The sequence below is a fragment of the Lissotriton vulgaris genome, chromosome 10 (assembly GCF_964263255.1).
Source record: "Lissotriton vulgaris chromosome 10, aLisVul1.2, whole genome shotgun sequence".
Classification (NCBI taxonomy): Eukaryota; Metazoa; Chordata; class Amphibia; order Caudata; family Salamandridae; genus Lissotriton; species Lissotriton vulgaris.
This window is the reverse complement of record NC_141698.1, coordinates 700,985,227-701,008,048: the sequence shown is the minus strand read 5'-3', so window position 1 is coordinate 701,008,048 and position 22,822 is coordinate 700,985,227. Positions and strand designations below refer to the sequence as shown.

The 22,822-nt window shown below is 45.7% G+C and overlaps 1 protein-coding gene across 1 annotated transcript in view; it reads left to right on the top strand.

The window, feature by feature from the left end:
• The window catches only part of GJD4 (gap junction protein delta 4), an 82,915-nt gene extending 60,328 nt beyond the window's left edge, over window positions 1-22,587 (top strand). Inside the window, exon 2 of the mRNA XM_086939962.1 lies at window positions 20,723-22,587. Within this exon, the coding sequence (XP_086796088.1) occupies window positions 20,723-21,891 (1,169 nt within the window). The 3' untranslated portion in view covers window positions 21,892-22,587. The remainder of the gene's footprint in view (window positions 1-20,722) is intronic.
• The last annotated feature ends 235 nt before the right edge of the window (window positions 22,588-22,822 follow it).

The following is a 22,822-nucleotide window of genomic DNA, read 5'->3' as shown; positions in this document are numbered from 1 at the left end:
ACCTTTCCACCAGACCTGCAGCTTGGGGGTGTTGGGCTGCGTGACACTTTTGGGAACTCTGCAGTCCCTTACATATTTGTTTCATCAACTCAGCATTGAAGGATGTGCCATTATCACTCCAGATCACTCAGGGCAGGCCATAATTGGAGAAGTACTCTTTTATCAACATCTTAGCTGTAGAAATTGCCGTGCAATCTTTAGTTGGAAAAGATTCCACCCACCTACTAAAAGAGCATACCACCACCAAGACATATTTAAGATTATTGATCCTCTCCATTTCAATATAGTCCATCTGAATCACCTCAAAAGGGAAAGAAGGGGGTGTGAAATTGCCCACCGGAACAGGAGTTCCTTTTCCTGGATTATGTCTTAGACATACCATGCATTGTCGCACTAAATCCGTAGCCACCTTGGTAATATTCGTGTTGCTCCACACTGTGTCTAATAGTTTGCATATTCCCTTAACACTAATATGGGCTGGTCCATGAGCCATTGTCACCACTGGGAGGACATATGCGTCTGGTAGTAACCATCGTCTTTTGTCTGTCACATCCGTCCAACATTCATCAGAGTCCAATCGCCCCCACCATCCTTCCATGTCCTCAATTCATCCTCAGTCGCCTTTTCTTGTATGTTCTTCACACTCTGCACAGTATCTGCAAACATTTTAACATCTGGTACCCACCTAGCCGGTCCTGCCACAAACATTCGTGGGAGTTTCGTCCTAGCTGTCTCCTTAGCTGTCTGGTCTGCAAATGCATTACCTCATCCTACGTCATCCACCACCACTTTGTGTGCACTACACTTTATCACAGCCAGACGTCTGGGGAGTGTCAATGCTGTCAGTAGTCGTAATATCAATGGGCCATTCTGTATTCTTTGTCCGTGTGATGTCAAAAACCCCAGCTCTGCCCACAGTCGCCCATAACTATGAGCCACGCCAAAGGCGTATTGGCTGTCAGTGTAAATATTCACATCCAGTCCTTCACTCAGCTCACATGCTCGCATCAAAGCTATTATTTCCGCGGCTTGGGCCGAATGGTATGGAATCCTAGATGTCTCCACTACTGTTTCTAATGTCGTAACTGCATATGCTGCAGTTGAAGTACCGTCTGCAAGTTTAAAACAGGACCCGTCAACATACATTTCCCCATCAGGATCGTCTAGGGGTGTGTCTGTCAAATCTATTCTTCCCTTCGTCTCTTCCTCTGTCCGAAACAAACAATCATGGCCTTCATCGTCCTTTGTATCCAAAGGGATGGGTAGCAACGTGGCTGGGTTCAGAGTGGCACATATTTTAATCGTAACATGGGGTGCAAACAATGTCATTTCATAACCAGTAAGACGAGCATTAGTTAGGTGCTGCGTCTGCGTTCTGTTCAATAGAATGTCCACAGCATGCGGTACCATTACTGTGAGGTCTGAACCCAACACAAGCCCTTCCGATTGTCTAATAGAGACCGCAGCAGCCGTTGTAGCCCGTAGACAGCTCGGCAGCGCTCTTGCCACATTGTCAAGCATAGCGGAAAAATAAGCGCAGGGTCTCTGTTTCCCACCAAAACATTGTGTTAGGACAGACAACGCGCAACCTTCCGCCTCATGTACATAGAGTACAAAAGGCTCTGGCAATCAGGAGTTCCCAGAACGGGTGCAGAACACAAAGCAGTTTTTAGTTACTCAAAAGCTTCTTGACATGCTGGAGTCCAGGGTAGGGGTTCGCGCACCTCTTTTGTAGTCAGATACAGCAGGGGTTTAGTTAGTAAGGCATAATTGGGTATCCTCTTGCGACAATACGAGGTTATGCCCAAAAACGCGTGCACCTCTCGCTGCGTGTTAGGTACAGCCATGTTAGTTATCGCCTTTATGCGCTCCGGTGTCAACCTCCTCCCCTCCTTCGATAGGAGATGACCTAAGTAGGTAACCTCCAGTCGACAGTATTGAAATTTAGGAAGGGACACTTTGTGTCCCTTGTGAGCCAAGTGATGTAACAATTTGACCGTAGCATCCCGACACCCATCCTCGGTGTCCGATGCAATGAGAATGTCATCCACATATTGTAATAGGACATTGCCTTCAGGAAGTTCTAAATCATCCAATTGAGCTTTCAAAGCCTGACTGTAAATGCTGGGGCTCTCTGTATAACCTTGAGGAATTCTACAAAATCTAAAACTTCAGCCAGCCAATGAGAATCCAAAGAGATAACGGCTATCTTCGTGCACAGGGATACTGAAGAAAGCATTCTTCAGGTCCAGGACAGAAAAATATTTAGCCGATGGGGGAATCATCGTTAAAATCGTGGTAATATCAGACACTACTGGGTACTGGGGCTCAACCACCTCGTTAATATGACGTAAATCAATCACAAATCTATAAACATCAGGTGCATCCTCACTGGCGTCAGCAGACTGTCTTTTAAGAATCGGAAGAATAGGACTATTGCACCTGTTAGAGTCCGTTTCTTCCACAACCCCTGATCTGATCAAAACTTGTATGATCTGCAAAAGAGCCTTCTCACCATCTCTAGAGATCTTATATTGGGGTATTCTCGGCAGTTGAGCTCCTACCTTAACCTTGATGGACACAGGGGCAATATCCATTTTTCCCACATCAGTATCACTGCTAGCCCACAGGCTCTCTGGGATCTCACTAAATTCAGCCGGCAGAGGCTCATCTTTAGAAAAACACTGTTGCGCACGCGCGACAGTAGGACCCAATGCGAGGTATACACCATCTGGAGAACAATAAATAGTGGCATTCAATCTCTTCAACAAATCCAAGCCCAACAAGTTCTCACCACAATTTGAAGTCAAGAGGAAAGGAGAGTCAACTGTAAAAGGACCAATCGTTAGGGCAAGAGGCTTAGAGATGGGGCTAATCACCGGAGTACCTGAAAACCCTACGGAGATATTATTTTTGCCAGACAGAGCCGCCCCTGGGACCTGAGAACGTGCCACTGAACTTTTCATAGCACCCGTATCCACTATAAATTTCTGAGGGGACCCGACAAATCTGCAGTCACATAGGGTCCTCGTTGATCAACATCCACAGAAACTGGTCCCTCGCTCTGTCCTACGCTGTCCTAGTTATGAGTAAATCCGGTCAAGTCGTCCATTGTATAGTCATCATTGTAATACTGTCCATCTCCTCTTTGAAAGTGTTGTCGATCCCTATTTCCATCCAAACAATTTCCTCCGGGTCTCCTTACACCATCAGACTGTCTGTCATCCCTCCGAAAATCACCTCGACCTCGCCTTCTGCCTTGCTCAGCATTCGATTGAAACTCCGGGCAGTCCCTCCACCAGTGCCCCTCCTGTTTGCACTTCGCACACTGATTCTGTCAAGAGGACTAACCTGCACTCCTGAAGTCTGTGGGGGCGATCTAGTGGGGGTCTTCAGAAGATATGTTCCCAACTCCCAATCGCCCCTGCACCCAGAATCCTCTGAGCCCAGGAACGAAAGGGAAAGGGGAAGTGGATAACAAACAAGAGAGACTGCCACACCCTAGTGTCGTCTAGGATTGCGATGTGTTGAGGACACCTGCAAAAGTAACAAAACATTAATACGTCCCCTCAAGGCTTGCAGTTCACAATTCACAGTTCACATTTCATTGGACTTATTACTCTTCAGTGTCATAACAGTTTCAAGGAATACCTGATAAGAGTGTGGATTGCGCTGCTCTCTTTAGATGACTCAAATAGCAGATGAAGATGGTAAGACTTTAATCCAGAAGAAGCCTGGACCTCCCTAGTGTGAGTAAGGATATAACCTATATGTGCATATATTATAACCCCTAAACACTTCTCCGACTAGATGCAGTTCAAGGAGGAAGTAGGTCCGCAGGATAGAGAATTGATGCTCCAAACTGGAAATCTGCTATATTCGACTTTCAAGTCTATGTAGTGAATTGGTAGGCTGCACTGATTGCCTTTAACCCAACGATATCTCGCTATAACTCTTGGCACTGGAGTTCTTGAATGATGCCGCTAGGTAATGTTCAAAAGGTCTATGCAGCTTAGGCAGAGATGCTGCGAAGGAACTGATATGACTAGAATTCAGACGGGGACTTTGTGCACAGCAAACAATTTCAATAGTCAGTCTCTGAAGTCCCAAGCGCTAATACAAATCCAGAGGTAGCGCTAGGAGTTCTCCGCAGTGGAAACCAAACAGGCAGATAATCCGCTAGGAACAGTCGAAGCGGCTTACCTCACAACTGACGAGGCGAAGGGTCTAACCTGAATGACAGAGTCTCTTAAATGACACGTGACTGGATACGAGGAAACTGTCAGCGAGAATCTTCACCAAATGACGAAATCCAACAAAAAACGACAACCAGAATGAGAACCTCGAAGAGACTCTCCGGAATGCTGCCGCTTGCTTCAGAATGACGGTTGAAGTGCGCAGTGCTCAGGGAGAGCGCGCACAAAATGGCCGCTCGAAATGAGAAAGGCTAGAACGCTAACCTTGTGCTAGAGCGGCACAACGCTGACTAGACCAGTCCGCTATACCGTTCCTGTATCAATGAGTTTCTGCAACCACAGGAACGGTAAAACCAGGGAAACTTCTTGAATCTTATCCCTGGCAATGGAGAACAGCGTGTTGACACCAGGGCGGGCGTGACAGTACCCCCCACCAAAACCCCCCTTCCAGGTTTCAAAGGGAAAGTCTTGTGAAATGCTGCCACTAATCTGGGGGCATGAACGTTACAACTTGGCTCCCACGATCTTTCCTCGGGACCATAACCTTTCCAGTCCACTAAGTAGAACAATCTACCCCTCTTCAGCTTGGAATCTAGAATTCTTTGTACCTCAAACTCTTCAGAAGACTGGATTGAAATTGGTACTGGAGGGGCTTCCCGCCGTAGGTGAGGCGGACTTTTCTTGACCAAGGAAACATGAAAAGTGGGATGGAATTTCATAGTACTGGGGAGGGAGACTCTTACACTGACAGGGTTTATCATCTTGTCCACCGGGAAAGGGCCCACAAACCTAGGTTGGAACTTCTTATTCCCCCCAAGTCTCATGTGTTTTGTGGAAATCCAGACCAAATCTCCCGATTTAAACTGAGGACTGTCCCTTCTTTTACGATCAGCTGACCTCTTATAATTAGCCTTAGCCTTAGAAAGATTTGAAAAGGCCAACTGATAAGATTGTTGTAAATTAGAAAGAACCTCTTGGGCAGCCGGAACCTCAACATCGACCTTACCTACTCTCATATTAGGATGCCTCCCAGAATTTAAAAAGAACGGGGAGAAACCTGTGGCAGAATGGACTGAATTATTGTAAGCAAATTCCGCAGTACTAAGTAAGGAAGGCCAATCGCCTTCCCGATCCATAAGGTACAAACGGAGATATTGCTCTAAATCTTGATTTACCCGCTCGGTCTGTCCATCCGTTTCTGGATGGAAACTGGTAGACAGACGAGAGTCCACCCCCAATCCTTTTAGAAAAGACCTCCAAAAACGGGACACAAATTGCGGTTCACGATCCGAGATCACAACCTTTGGAATACCATGTAACCTGACCACATGTTGGACAAACAATTCCGCTAACTGAGGAGCAGTCGGTAGGGACTTTAACGGAATGAAGTGGCTCATTTTAGAAAACTGATCCACCACCACCCAAATGGTTGTACTCCCTTGACTGGAGGGTAGGTCAACGATAAAATCCATGGAGATGGTATGCCAGGGAGATGGGGCCACTGGTATGGGTTGGAGTAAACCTTGTGGGAGTTGTCTCATCACTTTTCCTTTGACACATTGCTCACAAGTGGCTATGAACTGTCTTACCTGAGCTTCCATGCCCGGCCAAAAGAATTCTCTCTTGATCAAATCCAAAGTCTTTGCAACTCCCTTGTGGCCTGCTAATAGATGGTCATGAAACTGCTGAATTATTATTACTCGAAGATCTTCGCTGGGAACAAACACCTTTCCAAACTGATAAGGTTTTCCTTCCTTGATCACCCGGTCAGGACCCTCTGTATCCCAATTTTCAAACTTCTTTTGGGAAAACTCCACACGAATTCTGTCTCCCAAATCATCTTCCACAGAGGTTGCCACAATCTTTTCGGTAGGAATAACAAAATTCTTCGCCTGGTGCTCAGCTTCGCTACCAAACTCCAACCGGGACAAGGCGTCTGCTTTTGCATTTGCGGCTCCGGGCTTATATGTTCGGACAAAATCATAGTCTGCAAAGAAAAGAGACCACCTCAATTGCCGAGGAGTTAAAGTTCGAGCGGACTTCAGAAACTGGAGATTTCTGTGATCAGTGAAAACTGTAATGGGATGTCTGGCTCCCAGAAGGTAATGCCACCAAACCTGAAAGGTGTCCTTAACCGCTAATAACTCCTTATCAGCAATTGAATAGTTAATCTCTGCTGGGGTGAGTTTACGTGAATGATAGGCAACCGGATGAAGCTGACCAGTGTTCTTATGTCGCTGAGATAATATTCCTCCAATAGCTAAATTCGAAGCATCAGCCTCCACAAAAAAGGGTACATTCAAGTCTGGGTGCTGAAGGATGGGTGCTGTGGTGAATGCCTCTTTCAAAGACTGAAAGGCCTCTTCCGTTGCCGGTTCCCACACAAATTTTTCGTTCTTCCGCAACAATTTAGTTATGGGACTCACTTTACTTGAAAAATTATGAATGAATCGTCTGTAAAAATGTGCAAATCCAAGGAAACTTTGTATCTCCTTGACTGATCGAGGCGCTGGCCAACCCCTTATGGCTTGCAATTTGGTGTCATCCATAGACACCCCATCAGGAGACAGAATGAAGCCCAGAAACTCTACTTTGGACGAATGGAAAACACACTTTTCTAGCTTTACAAATAGCTGATGCTCAAATAGTCTTTCAAGAATGGCTCGTACATGACTCACATGCTCTTCTCGACTGTTTGAGAATATTAAAATGTCGTCTATGTAAACAACTGCAAAACGATCCAGATATTCACGAAGAATGTCGTTTACAAAGTGCTGGAACGCGGCTGGGGCATTACAGAGCCCAAAAGGCATCACCTGGTACTCAAATAATCCCAGCCGGGTGCGAAACGCGGTCTTCCATTCTTCTCCTTCAGCCATGCGAACCAAATGGTAAGCTCCTCTGAGATCTAGTTTTGTGTAAATGTGAGCTTCCTTGACCTGGTCCAAAAGCTCCGAAATGAGGGGCAAAGGATAGCGATTTTTCTTAGTGACCAAATTGAGCGCTCTATAATCAATGCAGGTTCGCAAAGATCCATCCTTCTTAGGGATAAAAAAGAGAGGAGACGACACTGGAGACTGGGATGGTCGTATAAATCCATTGGCTAAATGTTGTTCGATGTATTCCTTGAGATGCACATTCTCTGGTTCTGAAAGGGCATAAATGCGACTGCACGGGAGTGCCGCTCCTGGCTCCAATTCAATGCGACAATCGTAAACTCGATGAGGAGGTAACTTCTGCGCCTCCTGTTCATTGAACACCTCCTTCAAGTCTAGGTACTCGTCTGGAATCTCCGGAATTTCCAAAGAGCAAATGGTTTGAACTTGATCTGCGAAACTAAATGACAGGGACTGATGAAGTTCCATCGGAAAAGATGCTTGACAATGTTCTTGGCAATATTCTGAAGACATATCCAACGTGCGCTTGGCCCAATCAATTTTAGGATTATGTTCGGTGAGCCAAGGCAGCCCAAGAATTAATTGAAACTGTGGAGCGTCAATTAAATTGAATCGGACCAATCTCCGGTGGTTCCCAGGACCAAACACCGTGATGGTCTCTGTATCCGCTACAATGGGCCCAGAAGACAGATTTGTGCCATCCACTGCTCGAACGGGCTCTGGCTTTAATTTCTTTTCGAATCGGATACCCAGGGATTTAGCAAATTGAATATCGCAGAAATTCCCAGTAGCTCCCGAATCTATCATAATTGAGATATTTTGGTGAACGGCTTCTCCAAACTGGATTCTACAGGACAAAATGAGATGAGGTGCAGAACATTGTAAGGTGTTGGCCAAAGACTGCAATTTTGGAGCTGACTCTTGTGTCGCTTCCACCAGTGCAACTCCGTCTACTGGTGGAGCCGATCTTTTACCAACGTAGACATCTTAGGCCTCTTAGAACATTCCCGAACAAAATGGCCCGGTTGACCACAATACATGCACAGCTTGCCTGCTCGACGCTTCTCTCGTTCTTCCTTGCTGAGAGGACCCCGCACAGATCCTATCTGCATTGGTTCCTTGGCCTGATTACCATCATGACTCTTACTGACTTCGGTCCGAGCTCGATCCAACCTTGGCGGAACCGACCTGAAATCCTTGCGTCTTTCACTCCGCCTTTCCGACTGTCGCTGATCGATATACAACACTAAATCAATTAACTCCGACAAATCCGTTGGTCTCTTTGGAATCTGTACTAGTCCATCCTTGAGCTCATCTTTAAGACCCCTGTAGAAAATGGCGGCCCTCTTGGCCGTGGGCCAGTTGGTTTCTACAATGAGTTGATTAAATTGCGCAATATAGGCTACAAGCTCCTTATTACCCTGCTTTAAATCCAACAATTCATTGTCGGTAGCCTGCGAAATGGTCCTCCTGTCGAAAATGCGTAGAAATTCTGCCTTGAAATCTTCGAACTTGTAGAGTACCGGATCATCTGCTGATACCAAAGGTAGAGACCATGCTGCTGCATCTCCACTCAGATAAGACAGAACAAAAGCCACCTTGGACTGGTCCTCCTTAAACAAAATGGGTTTGCACAAAAAGTGCAACGAGCATTGTGTCAGAAAAATTTGGGCCTTATGAGGATCCCCTTGAAACCTCTCTGGAGGGGCCAAAGGAATGGTGGGTGACATGGCATGTACTACTTGGGTAGTTAACTCTGAGGAAGACGAGGATGGAGCAAAACTTTGAAACTTGGATCTTTCAAAACTGGGACTTGGACTAATAGCTAACTCGTCTAATCTTTGCCTCAAATAGCTAGTCTCCTGATTGGACTTCCTAATCTCTTCCTGAGTGTCACTCAACTGTTTTTGCATGCCCTCAAGCACTGAGGTCAAAGTCTTCATATCCCAACCCTCAGCCATCTCGCCCAGACAGAAGGCACAATGTGTCTTTTATTGGCACTTCAATCTGTCAAGAGGACTAACCTGCACTCCTGAAGTCTGTGGGGGCGATCTAGTGGGGGTCTTCAGAAGATATGTTCCCAACTCCCAATCGCCCCTGCACCCAGAATCCTCTGAGCCCAGGAACGAAAGGGAAAGGGGAAGTGGATAACAAACAAGAGAGACTGCCACACCCTGGTGTCGTCTAGGATTGCGATGTGTTGAGGACACCTGCAAAAGTAACAAAACATTAATACGTCCCCTCAAGGCTTGGAGTTCACAATTCACAGTTCACATTTCATTGGACTTATTACTCTTCAGTGTCATAACAGTTTCAAGGAATACCTGATAAGAGTGTGGATTGCGCTGCTCTCTTTAGATGACTCAAATAGCAGATGAAGATGGTAAGACTTTAATCCAGAAGAAGCCTGGATCTCCCTAGTGTGAGTAAGGATATAACCTATATGCGCATATATTATAACCCCTAAACACTTCTCCGACTAGATGCAGTTCAAGGAGGAAGTAGGTCCGCAGGATAGAGAATTGATGCTCCAAACTGGAAATCTGCTATATTCGACTTTCAAGTCTATGTAGTGAATTGGTAGGCTGCACTGATTGCCTTTAACCCAACGATATCTCGCTATAACTCTTGGCACTGGAGTTCTTGAATGATGCCGCTAGGTAATGTTCAAAAGGTCTATGCAGCTTAGGCAGAGATGCTGCGAAGGAACTGATATGACTAGAATTCAGACGGGGACTTTGTGCACAGCAAACAATTTCAATAGTCAGTCTCTGAAGTCCCAAGCGCTAATACAAATCCAGAGGTAGCGCTAGGAGTTCTCCGCAGTGGAAACCAAACAGGCAGATAATCCGCTAGGAACAGTCGAAGCGGCTTACCTCACAACTGACGAGGCGAAGGGTCTAACCTGAATGACAGAGTCTCTTAAATGACACGTGACTGGATACGAGGAAACTGTCAGCGAGAATCTTCACCAAATGACGAAATCCAACAAAAAACGACAACCAGAATGAGAACCTCGAAGAGACTCTCCGGAATGCTGCCGCTTGCTTCAGAATGACGGTTGAAGTGCGCAGTGCTCAGGGAGAGCGCGCACAAAATGGCCGCTCGAAATGAGAAAGACTAGAACGCTAACCTTGTGCTAGAGCGGCACAACGCTGACTAGACCAGTCCGCTATACCGTTCCTGTATCAATGAGTTTCTGCAACCACAGGAACGGTAAAACCAGGGAAACTTCTTGAATCTTATCCCTGGCAATGGAGAACAGCGTGTTGACACCAGGGCGGGCTTGACAGATTCGGTCCCAATCGTTCCCTCTTCTCACCCCTTCCGTAACCACTTCCCCATCGTCCCGCTACTGTAGGTGAGGCACCGCGTCCCAGACCCCTAGACACCTGCTGCAGCAACACCCTCGTCTTCAAGTCCTTGGCCTACTTCCCCTGTCTATCTTTGCTCTCATTCTCTCTATGTTCATAGTGCTGAGCCATGCTTAAAATGCCAGAGGGAGTGGACGTCGTCCACGCACTCTCCGACGCCTGCAACCTAGCCGATATTTCCGGTAACAAGTTCATTAGAACGAGTAAATATTATTCCTGGCCCACTGACAAGCTTGATTGGCCACCACCGTTTTTTCATCCAACCCAACTGTAGAGCGCGTAAGCAGCTTTCGCACCTGAGTGAGCAACCCACTTCCCATACCTCTATTCGGGGTCAGTAACCCATGGCTGGGAGTAGCGCTAGCAGAGAAAGCAGGAAGTGCAGAGGGAAACACAGAGGGGGCAGGTGAGCTCGCCGCAAGTAAAGAAACCAGGGGCGCAGGCAATGACGGGGAGGCAGAAGGTAAAACCTGTCCAACATCTCACAGCAGAGAGGGTGCTAATATAGGAGAAGTGGAAGCACCGGACAAGTGTGAAGCACTCGTTTGTGGACCCAAAACCCCACTGGAAGGAGTGGAAACCGTCGATGTGGGATACAATGACTGTGGGGCGTAAGGGGGAGGGGGCCGAGCACTCAAAATGTCCTCCATCTCATCCTGGTCTTCCTCCCTCACCACATAACTTTTATTCTCCTGTAGCCTAAAAAGCCTGTCTGCGCGCTCAATCCGCTGTTCATTCTCTTTCCTTGTGTGTTCCCGCGCCTTCTGTGCCATCGACTGCGCGGCTCTCTTCTGGGCCACCTTCTCCTCTCTCAACTGACGCTCTCTCACTTCTTTCTGCCACATCCTTAGTGAATCAAACATGCTCTGACGAATACGCCTAGCAAACAGTCTGTCTTGTAAGTAGTCTATTTTTGCCACGTCAAAAAAACCCGTCAATGGCCACTGCAAATCCACATTGCTCTTAGTGTATCTGTGCCACAAAGTACTAAACAAAATCGGGGTCAATCCATGTTTTACGTACATATCAAAATTAGGGGAGCCCTCCACCGGGGCGGGTTGGCTATCAGCCAATCTGGTGTCCGAGGCACGGCAACAGCATCCGAGACACCGCAGCTTACTGAAACACAGCATCTTCACACCAACACAATCGCACTCTGTCACAAACTCTCTCGCACCTGTTCACCAATTACCCACTGCACAATCGCTCCTCTACACACACACACACATATATCCTACACATCAAATTCCTACCAAACACGTGTTACCAAAATGAGACAAGGCCCGTCGACCAAGTCCTGAAGAACCTGGACCCTACTGCAGACCGAACAGTACACTAACTGTTCTGAGGGTGGTGGACACATCCTCCACCCGGGCGGCACTACAGGCTGCTGCGCACTTTACCACGGGAGACCCAGGACCCGCTCCCTACGAACCACACACTCTAGGGGTTCGGGTTGAGTCCCAGAATCTACCTGCAATGAGCCGCGCCACCACCGCAGTACCACCCGGTCGGATGACCGCAAACAAACGTCCACTCAACCTCCGCCAAGTCTGTCAGAGCACCACTCGCACTCTGAGTTCCCCGGAGCACACTAGCCCCAGGAGCGCACCGGCTCCTCCAGCCGCTAAAGACACACCGGTCTCTCGGAGCACCCCGGCTCCTTCAAGCAACAGTCGGACCACTCACCTTCCGTATGCGGTACCGACCTCTACCGACCTCTACCGTTCTCCACCTCCGGCTGCCAGGACCAACACGGTCAGCTCCAAAGTTCTGCCTTCCGGACCCCGGCACAGGATCCCGAACCGGGACCTCTCCCGATCAGCAGGATGGGGCAGTGCTGTGAGAACCAAGCTCGGCATCAAAGTGGGTACCCGGACCCACTGTGCCGAGCAGAGGGTCCCCGGTCTTCTGCTACCCACTTACGGGTGAGAAAGATCCGAATCACGGGTCCCTGTTCGGGCGCCATCTGATATTCGTGGCTCAAATCCACCCGAGTGACTTACCACACTCTCCTATAGTTACTCAGTAAGAAGTCACCCGGACAGTGGAGAAGAATAAACAAGGTATTTTTATTAGGCCACAAACTCCCATATGAGAGGGCCCTGTCCGACCTCACCCCTAAGAGTGCGCTGAGAGGACTGCCTCATATCATCACAGCAATACATTATAACATGGTCCAGCAAAGTAAAACACGCCCCTCTAGGAAAAGTACTGAACCCCAGAGAGGGAAACAATGGCCTCACACAAGAGGCATCTGCACCTGCAAGAGCAACATTTGGTTATCTCTGCCCAAGGCCGTGGAGCCGGGCCTCAGCGACTCTGGTGCATGAGAACATTACAGATAAGGAACTTGTTAGTTTCGGCCACAGTTAGCTAAGAAACGAAAAACTGCTGCATTCGGGTTTTTCCTATTCCTATGGGAGGGGGGATGAGTGAGTGCGACTCGCAGACACAGAGGAATACCCAAAATGGAGGCACACAAGCTAAGCTAAGGAAACTGAATATCACCACACGCATAAATGAATAACAATATGAAGAGTAAAATAAACGCAAAGGCACAAGTGAATACTTCATTAGTTAGACACATGATGCTAACTCGCATATGTAAATGTTAATGGGCGGGGCATCGGAAAATGAAACCTATCAGGATCAATGGTGTGTCCTGGATCTTCAGATGCTTGTGGCAATGTATCGTAAACCTGTTGGTGTAAGACACGCAATTTAGCCGTCAAATCATACAAATAATCAATCAGCACAGGATGTTCAATCCCGCTAAACTTTGTCAGCCTCGGCACTCCCCATATGTTTGCCAGGCAACCAAATACAATCTCGTAGGGGCTAAGGCCCACTCGAGAATGCACTGTAGTTCTAGTCGACAAAAGTGCCAATGGCAAAGCATCGGGCCATTGGAGACCAGAGCTCGCCGGAATCTTGGCTAACTTCAGTTTTAAAGTACCATTATAGCATTCGACTAAACCAGCTGATTGGGGGTGATTTGCAGTATGAAATTTCTGCCTGATGCCTAAACCTTCACACACTCTCTTCATGACTTGACCCACAAATTCACTTCCATTATCACTCCACACCATCCTTGGCAAACCATATCTGGGGAAAAATTCCTTAAGTAGGACTTTAGCAGTGGACAAGGCAGTATTATCTTTCCGAGGGTATGCTTCTACCCATCTCGAAAAGGCACAAACAACTACAAGGACGTATTTTAAGTTGTTACATCTCTCCATGTGTATAAAATCCAATTGCAGCACCTCGAACGGATACGTCGGAGGCGCAAAATGACCAGCTGGAGTTGGAGTTCCCTTGCCACGATTTTACATCAGACAAACCATACAATTCTTGACCAGATTCTCCGCACACTTAGGGATTCCAGCATTCTGCCAAACTGGAACCAACAACTTACAAATCCCTTTCGCACTAATGTGAGCCATTCCATGCGCCATTGTAACCACTGCAAGCACATACGCATCAGGTAACAACCATCGCTGATGTTCTGACAACTCAATCCAACAACCAGTCAAATCCAATTTTCCCGTACTCTCTCTCCATACACTCAATTCTTTCTCCTTAGCTTCAGCATGAATTGACTTCATACTCTCTATTGTATCTTCACACATTCCTCTATCCGGAACCCATCTTGCTGGACCCGCAACATACATTCGACTCATCATATCTTTTGCCACATCTTTTGCAACTTCATCTGCAAACGCATTACCACGACCAATGTCATCAGTAACCTTCTTATGTGCACTACATTTCACAATCGCAATTTGCATCGGTAACGTAAGCGACTCAAGAAGTTCATTCACCAACTGACCATGCTGAATCTTCGTACCATGAGAAGTAAGGAATCCACGCTCTTTCCACAAGCGACCAAAACTGTGAGCCACACCAAACGCATACTGGCTATTGGTATACACAGTCACTCTCTTTCCTTTCGACATCATACACGCTCTTGTCAGTGCAATCAATTCTGCTGCTTCAGCTGAATTCTGTGGGATACGTGCAGCTTCAACAATCGTATGCAAGTCGTAACCGCATATGCTGCAGTCGTATCACCATTCGGAAGCTTAAAGCATGAACCATCTACCCATAAGGTACCATCACACTTCACAAGAGGAGTGTCTTTCAAGTCGATTCTACCCTTCATTTCTTCCTCTGTCCTAAGAAAGCAATCATGCTGTTCCTAAACATCCGTCTCTACAGAAATCGGAAACAACGTGGCTGGATTCAACGTATTGCATCGCTTTATATGCACATGACTCGCCAAAAGCGTCAACTCGTAACCTGACAATCGAGCACTAGTCAAGTGCTGTGTCTTTGTCCTGTTTAATAAAGTATCCACTGCATGTGGAACCATCACAATCAACGTATTATCCATCACCAAACCAGCAGACTGTCGAATAGAAACAGCTGCTGCCGCTGTAGCTCTCAAACAACTCGGCAACGCTCTAACTACCGGATCCAAAGTCGATGAGAAATATGCACATGGACGTTGTTTATCGCCGAACTGCTGAGTCAAAACTGACAATGCACAACCCTCTCTCTCGTGAACATAGAGTGTAAAAGGCTTACTGTAGTCGGGAGTACCCAACACAGGAGCCGAACACAATTCATTACGCAATTCAGAAAAACTCTTCTGGCATTTGTCAGACCAAGGAAGAAGATTCGGAGTATCCTTAAGACTAAGTGCTAACAGAGGTTTTGCAAGCAACGAAAAGTTTGGAATCCATTGCCTACAGTACGAAGTAATACCCAAGAAAGCACGCACTTCTCTCTGTGTAGTTGGCACATTCATTCTTGCAATCGCTTGAATTCGTTCTGGGGTCAACCTTCTTCTCTCCTTCGATAAGAGATGACCTAAGTAGGTCACCTCTTGTCGACAATACTGCAACTTCAAAAGTGACACTTTATGATGAAGGGCAGAAAAATGTTGCAACAATGAAAGAGTAGCTTCTTTACAAGTCTCCTCATCATCAGCAGCCACTAACAAATCGTCTACATACTGAATAAGAGCAGCACCATCAGGCAAGACAATCGTATCAAGCTATGTTTTCAAAGCCTGACTATAGATGGATGGACTTTCACAATAGCCTTGAGGAGCGCGCTTAAACCGGAAACTTTTGCCTCCAAAAGAGAAGCCAAAAATATCTCTACTCTCCTCGGCAATCGGGATGCTGAAGAAAGCATTCTTCAGATCAATCACCGAAAACCAGGTAGCTGAAGCAGGAATCATAGCCAGTAAAGCAGTAATATCTGGAACAACAGGAAACTGTGGCACAACAATCTTGTTCACTTTTTGAAGATCAATCACAATCCTATACACAGGTGGTTACGAAGAATCAGTACGTTTCAAGACAGGCAAAACTGGACTATTGCACACATTACCTCTCGTCTCATTAATCACACCTTTTTCAATCAGATCATAGATGATCGCTAAAAGTGCTCTTTCACCATCATTAGAAATCCTATATTGGGGAATACGTGGTAATCTAGCATTCACTTTCAGTGTCACAATATATGGTGGAATCTCCAAAGACCCACATCATTAGGTCCAGTAGCCCAAAGAGTATCAGGGAGAGAACACAATTCCAATGGAAGCCGATCTTTGGACAAATACATCGGAGAGATCACTCTCTTACCCAATGTAAGCTGTACTCCTGAAGGAGAACAATGCAATGTCGCATACAATCTTTTCAATAACTCCAAACCCAACAAATTCTCACCACAACCTGTCGTTAACATGAGGGGTGCTTCTAATTCACAAGGTCCAACCGCAAGAGACAAAGGACTAGAAACTGGATTACGAACTGGGGCACCAGAAAAACCTACCGAAACATTCGTCAAGCCAGACAAAGGTGCGCCAGGGAGTTTAGAGTGCATGATAGAACTCTTCGCAGCAGCAGTATCCAACAGAAAAGGCTCTGACACACCTGATGTAATCACTTTAACATAAGGTCCACTCTGATCTACTGGAACTGAAACAACTCCCTCTCTTTGTCTATGGCTGTCCTAGCAATCATTACCGTCAGCATTCTCACTCTCAACATAGTAATCATCATTACAGTACTGAGTCGATCTACCAGACGCAACATTCTGCTGATCAAAGCAATTCATCGTATTCTGTGGAGGAAAGATTTGTGCATTCTGGGGGAACACACCACGTCCTCTACCTCTAGGAGCTTGTTGAACACCTCGACCTCTCACACCAGAGGCGCCATTCATACGCTGTAACAGAACTGGACAACTACTCTTGAAGTGGCCTTCTTCTCTACAATACGCACACTGATTAGGGCTTAGAGAAACACGCTGCTGAAAAGACTCGGACCTTTGAGACCCTCTCTGAAACTGCTGAGGTTGCTGAAATTCGCCCTGATTATAACAAGGCGGATACGCCTGTTGCAAAAGAACCTTCGTCTTTAAATCTTTAGTCTTTCTCTCTACTTTATCTTTCTCAACCTTATCCCTATTCTCAAAATATTGTGCAGTAGCCAATATCTGCGCAGATGAAGAGACAGCCCATGAACTCTCTGAATCCTTCAACTTATTACACAACTCGGGAAGCAAGTTATGCACAAATTTATCTACGAACAACCGTTGGCCACCTTCCGTACTCATGTCTTGACCACTATGATCTATAAACGTCTCTTCAAACCTAGTGAAGAAATCAGACACACTTTCATCTTTCTTCTGTTTGTATGCAGACAATTTATCCCAATTCACTCGCATAGCAGGAATGAAAGTCTTCATATAATTAATAATCCTACTGGGGAGTTCCGCAACTAAAGCTTCAGGTTTAGCTCCACCACCTTGAAGACCATCTGCAGCAGTAATGTTAGCCCATGTATCACCTAACTCTTGCGCATGATCCACATGACGAATCGTTCCCCACAAAGGTTGAGGAACCTCATTATCAAACAACATATCTATATTGGCTAAATTCATAATACACGCATCAGCTGTCTGTGACAACTCTTAATAATACCCTGCAGGATTCTTGCGGGGATCAGGTAGAGTCTGCTTAAGAGCCAAAACTTTATCTCTCTTCCATGGAACATGTACCCAAACACGCTGAAAATGAGTTTCTACAGCTGCAATACCATTATTAACATCGGCCTGAACGGCCTCTTTCCATACCGGAGGAACCTCTCTCATTGGGTACTGTCGCGCTTTTCTTCTAACAGAAGAATCAGGCTCAAACAACGACAGAGAAGGACACTCACTCCTGAACGCAAGCAACATCGCAACTTCTTTCTCAACATCGGAACCCACTATCATTCCTTTCGCAAATTCGGACTGTACTTTAAACAACTCTGTTGGAGTCTGACCCAACTCACCATCTTCCCATTCTTCACGAAGAAAAGTACACATAATGTCGAAGACATACCTCTGCTTTGGTGCATCCCATTGTCGGAAGACATCCATAACCGACTCTAAATCATATCTCGAAGAATTAGTAACCCATTTAACCGCCAAATGATCCAATACTGCCCACTCTTCGGGACCAGGAAGCTGGCTACGCCACTGTTTGTGCGCCAAAACAGGGGTCACAGTCAATGATCCAAAGAAAGGAGACAAAATACCACTAACAGTATCAGTCATTCTCTGTCGAACGGAAGGAGAAGCTGTCATAAGGACTGGAGGCAGAGCAGGCTGAGACAAAGCAAAAGTAGGAGTAGTAACAGAAGAAGTAGCAAATACAGGAGAAAAAGTCATAGAAATTTGAGGCGGAACTGATAGCAAAGTAGGCGGCCCTAAAGAAGGCTGCGCCAAAGGAGAAGAAACCAGCTGAAGAGGAGCAGGGGGCTTTGCAACAACAGGAAGCTGAGCAGCTGGAGGTTGCGCAACTAAAGGTTGCGGAGGTGCCGTAGCACTCTGCACATAAGGGGGTGACGAACTCAACAAATGTGACATCAAAGGATCCTTTTCAGGGTCCTTCATTGCACCTTGTAGAAGAGGTGACAAAGCTGGTTAACATTTATCGATGGCCATTTTATGTTGCCTATGCAACTCTTCACTCGCTTGTTCTTCATTATCTTTAAACTGTATAGCAGCCTGCATTATCGATATACCCTTTTCTCTTTTATTTCTCTTCGCTAGTTTAATTTCTTTCTGTTTGGCTTCCTTACGCCAGAGGCGGAAAGAGTCAAACATCGCCGGCCGGGCTTTCTTCTTAAATAGTTTAACTTCCAAATTATCTAAAATCCCTGTGTCATAGCTACCATGTTGGGGCCATTTTAGAACACCGTCTTTCCTAGTGTATCGGACCCACAATTCATTATATGTAATAGGGCCCACACCATGTTTAGAATAGAGCTCATAAGTTGGAGTTCCAACCGGAGGAATCGGACACGAGTCCTTCAATCGGGAATCCCTATTACAACTACAACAAAATATCTTTCCAAGTTTGCTAAGACCAGGCATCTTCGCTCACTAATCTAGCTTCAAACTTCAAGGGATTACCAAACTAGATAGTCTCGCAAATATATGAGTCCCTCAGCTTTGGCACTTGCAAGTTCCAAATCAAAGATCCCGAAGGAAACCAAAGACTAAGGACTGGGAACGTTCCACTTATACTTAACTGAAGTATCGATCACGTCACCAGAAGATCTGTCTATCGTCTCGCTCTACAAATCATCTCAAAAGGGTCCAAGACAGGGCGACAGTCAGGGCAGCAGTCCTTCGTAGCCATCGGAAAGCGGGAAGCCTCGCAGTAAAAACCTTCAGTCCACATTCGGGGTCGATGAAGTGGGGGCCGTCTTCCAGAATTTCCTCACAAAGCTTCTCACGATTTTCAGGCTTCGACCGGTACCACTGAAGTCGCCCAACGTTGGGCGCCAACTGAAGAACCGGGTTTTAGAACCCAGCAGTGCCAGGGGCTCGCCCAATGTCTTCGGGTTCACCTGTCTTAGAATACAGAGACACGGGATACTTCTCGGTGACGTCAAAGATCAAATTCATTGGCTGCAACCAGGAACAGAAGTCTACGAAGTACGACACAAGTAGGTTCGCTAGAGACTGCTCAATTTTCGTATTGCGAGACATCGTCTTTTATGCTAAAAATCACATTCCTGACAAACACCCATTATTTACAAATTGTCCAATCAGAGGTAACATTGCAAAAGGCAGAGCATGACGACAAACCTACTTTTCAGTTGTCCAGCCCACCATCAATTACACGGAAAAGACCAACATTCTTGCTTGGACAGGCCGGACAAACCCATAATAAAAGACCACAACCCAAACCATAAACAGGCCATAAAAGAAGGAACAGAAACAGATGTGAAGCAAGATAGAGGGGTGTGTGCGTGTATAATAAACTCAACAATGTCCTGTTCTTTGATCCTAATCTCGACAAGCTACCGGACAAAGAACTGGCTCAGCAAAGTTAGCTTCAGGCAACAGGGTCAGTTCGCTCAGGTCATCTAAAAGTCAGCTAAAGGTGTACGTGTCCCAAAGACTCGTTCGGCCGTAGTCATCGGCCTATGTGAGGGCAACCACAAAATGGCTGCCGTACACAAAATGGAACCCGAGGGTTCAGAACGAAATCCCTAAATACGTAGTGAATCCATCGATCGAACATGACGAAAAACACTCGTACTTGCCGCACTCGCCATTTACGGTTCGCTACTACCAAATTCGTAACGATACCATGACCTTTATGAAACGGGTTCAGAATTACAGAACCTCACCCCGCGAAGGGAAAAAAAGGCTTTTTCACATTTGGCTGCCCTTTTCACCGAGTGTGCGCTGTGTACAACTCTACAAGGAGGAAGCAGACAACCATAAAACGTCAATTGTACACCTAAAACTCTGTGCATGATATGTATTTGCGGGGTACTATTACACCTGTTTTGTGAATGGTAAAACATTGTAAAAGTAGGTTGAGGTGGAGTCGTAGAGCTCCAACCATGTTTTTACACTTTTTGCATGAACTAGGCTCATAGAGTATATGCTTTTGATTACTACGTATTTTTAGTCATTACAACATTTTAAAAATGTAGTGTTCTCAGTCCCAACAATATCTAAAAGACAGATTCTCATAATATTTAGAATGATGTGCACTCTCTTGTCTTTTTGTGTAAAAAGGGGGCTAACATTTTGTGTTTATAGAAAAGATCCACATAGCTGTTCTGTTCACCAAAGCATGCCATTCATTCTTCTAAAACTCTTGTAGCCCAAATGAAAAAAACAAGATGGCACCGTGTGAAGCATAATACTATTTTTTCTTCAATTTCAGGAAAGATATGGATTACGTCAACGATCTTTCTCAGGATGGCGGTGATTGTTCTTGCTGGATACCCGCTCTATCAAGATGAGCAAGAGAAGTTTGTTTGCAACACGCTGCAGCCAGGTTGCTCCAATGCATGCTACGACATATTCTCGCCTGTGTCACACTTTCGCTTCTGGCTGGCGCAGGTCCTTTGCTTGTTGCTGCTGCATGCTCTTTTTGATGTATACGTGCTCAGCAAGGCAGCTTCACAGCACATGGGATCAGGGACTTCAACCACCAAAATGACACCTTCTCCCAATACTGCATTCCAGATGAACTCCCAAATTGACTCATGGGAAATCCAGGATTTTTCTGGGGCCTATTTAGTTCACCTCCTCTTTAGAACCATAACTGAGGGTGGATTCAGTACAGGGCAATATTATCTGTTTGGATTGTTCGTCCCCAAGACCTTCAGTTGTTTTGAGCCACCTTGTACCGGCAGCATTGAATGCTACATCTCCAGACCCACTGAGAAGTCGCTCATGATGATTTTTATGTGGGTGGTCAGCGGAAGCTCCCTTCTCCTTAGCATTGTGGACCTGATCTTTGTGATACACAGGAGAGCAACAGGCGTGACGAGAAGCCACAAATTATTGTTGATGGAATGTGACTACCCAAAGGATGGGCGCTGTTCTGCTCTACTGCCACAAGATGCCTTTCCAGAACCTCCTGACTTTGAGGAGAACCATCATCTTCAACCTCATCACGAAGGTCCCGGAAGGAAGAAAACAGTTGATCCAGTGTGTGACTATTCCCCATCATTTCGTTCAAATGAAGATGAAGCCATGTCTATTGATTATGGGGGCATTGCTAAGGATACTGCCAGGTCAAATGTTAACTCCAATAGTAATAAAAAGGCATATTCCCTTCAGGTTAGCCTCACACCTCCAGGGAGCACTAGGAATGCCCTAGTTAAGATAGATGAACCCTCAGTCAGCACCAATAGGCAAGGTAGATTAGGGAAGGAAGACGAGAGTCAGGATCCAGTGTTAAAATCTGATGAAAAACAGGACTTAGGCTCTCAGTTTCACACTAGTCCTTTAGGAGATGAATCCCTGGGGGAGATCACTTCATCAGTGCATTCAGATTTCATCAAGTCTACATCTATCAGATCCCAGAAATCTGAATGGGTGTGAAATGAAAGACTAACTATGTTTAACATTCTTATTACTGATGAGCACGATTTTTAAAACATGAAAGTGTCAAATATACAAACGTACGCAAAATTGTGCCTTTTACTAACTGAAAAAGCCTAGAAAAGAATAAACTTTTTTCAGCATAAATGATTTTATTCCACTAAGCTTTGATATGATTGTTATCTTTCTGTAAACTAACCAAGCATCTGTGGTGTTTAGGAAATATCCATAGTATGAACTTTAATATTTTCTATGGTTGTTTGGGTAATGCCAAAAGAGACGATTAAATTCATATTATTTTAGCAGCGCCTTGCAGGTTCGTAAATAAGGTAACACAGGCTTAACTCTACAGGTAGTTGTACTTTTCTGGCAGTTTTTAAGACATGAAAATTAAAATCCGCAAGAACATCTGCCAATTAGAAAAACAATGTTCACATGTTTCTATAGTTTGCACGTATACGACTGGTTAACCCAGAAAGTAAATTAATGTTAATAAACACCAAAGAATTAAGCAGATATTTAGAAAAATATTGTGTTACATGAGTGCACTTTAGATAGTGCAAGTGCATAAAAACAGATGCTCGGCACTGAGCCAGTGCAGCTGTTAGTGACACTGCCCTGGGTATTTCTATGAAAATGTTTGTTCCTGCTAAAAGGTAGGAGCAGTGGGCGGTTACCAGATTGTCCATTAGACAAAAATCCAGATTGCCAAGTAAGCTGGGACATAGCAGGTGGAAATGTACCAGTATTTGTGCTTGTGACAGGTTGAGAAGACTTGTTTATCTGAAGGCCGTTCTCCTGAATTGTTTTGCTTTAATAGTTTGTTCTTAGTATCCTTCCCTTAGATAGCAAAACACTCTGAAAATGGGGTCATTACATTTACACCTCTATATAAATATTGTAAGCCACTCAGAGAAGTGCCTTAGGCCAT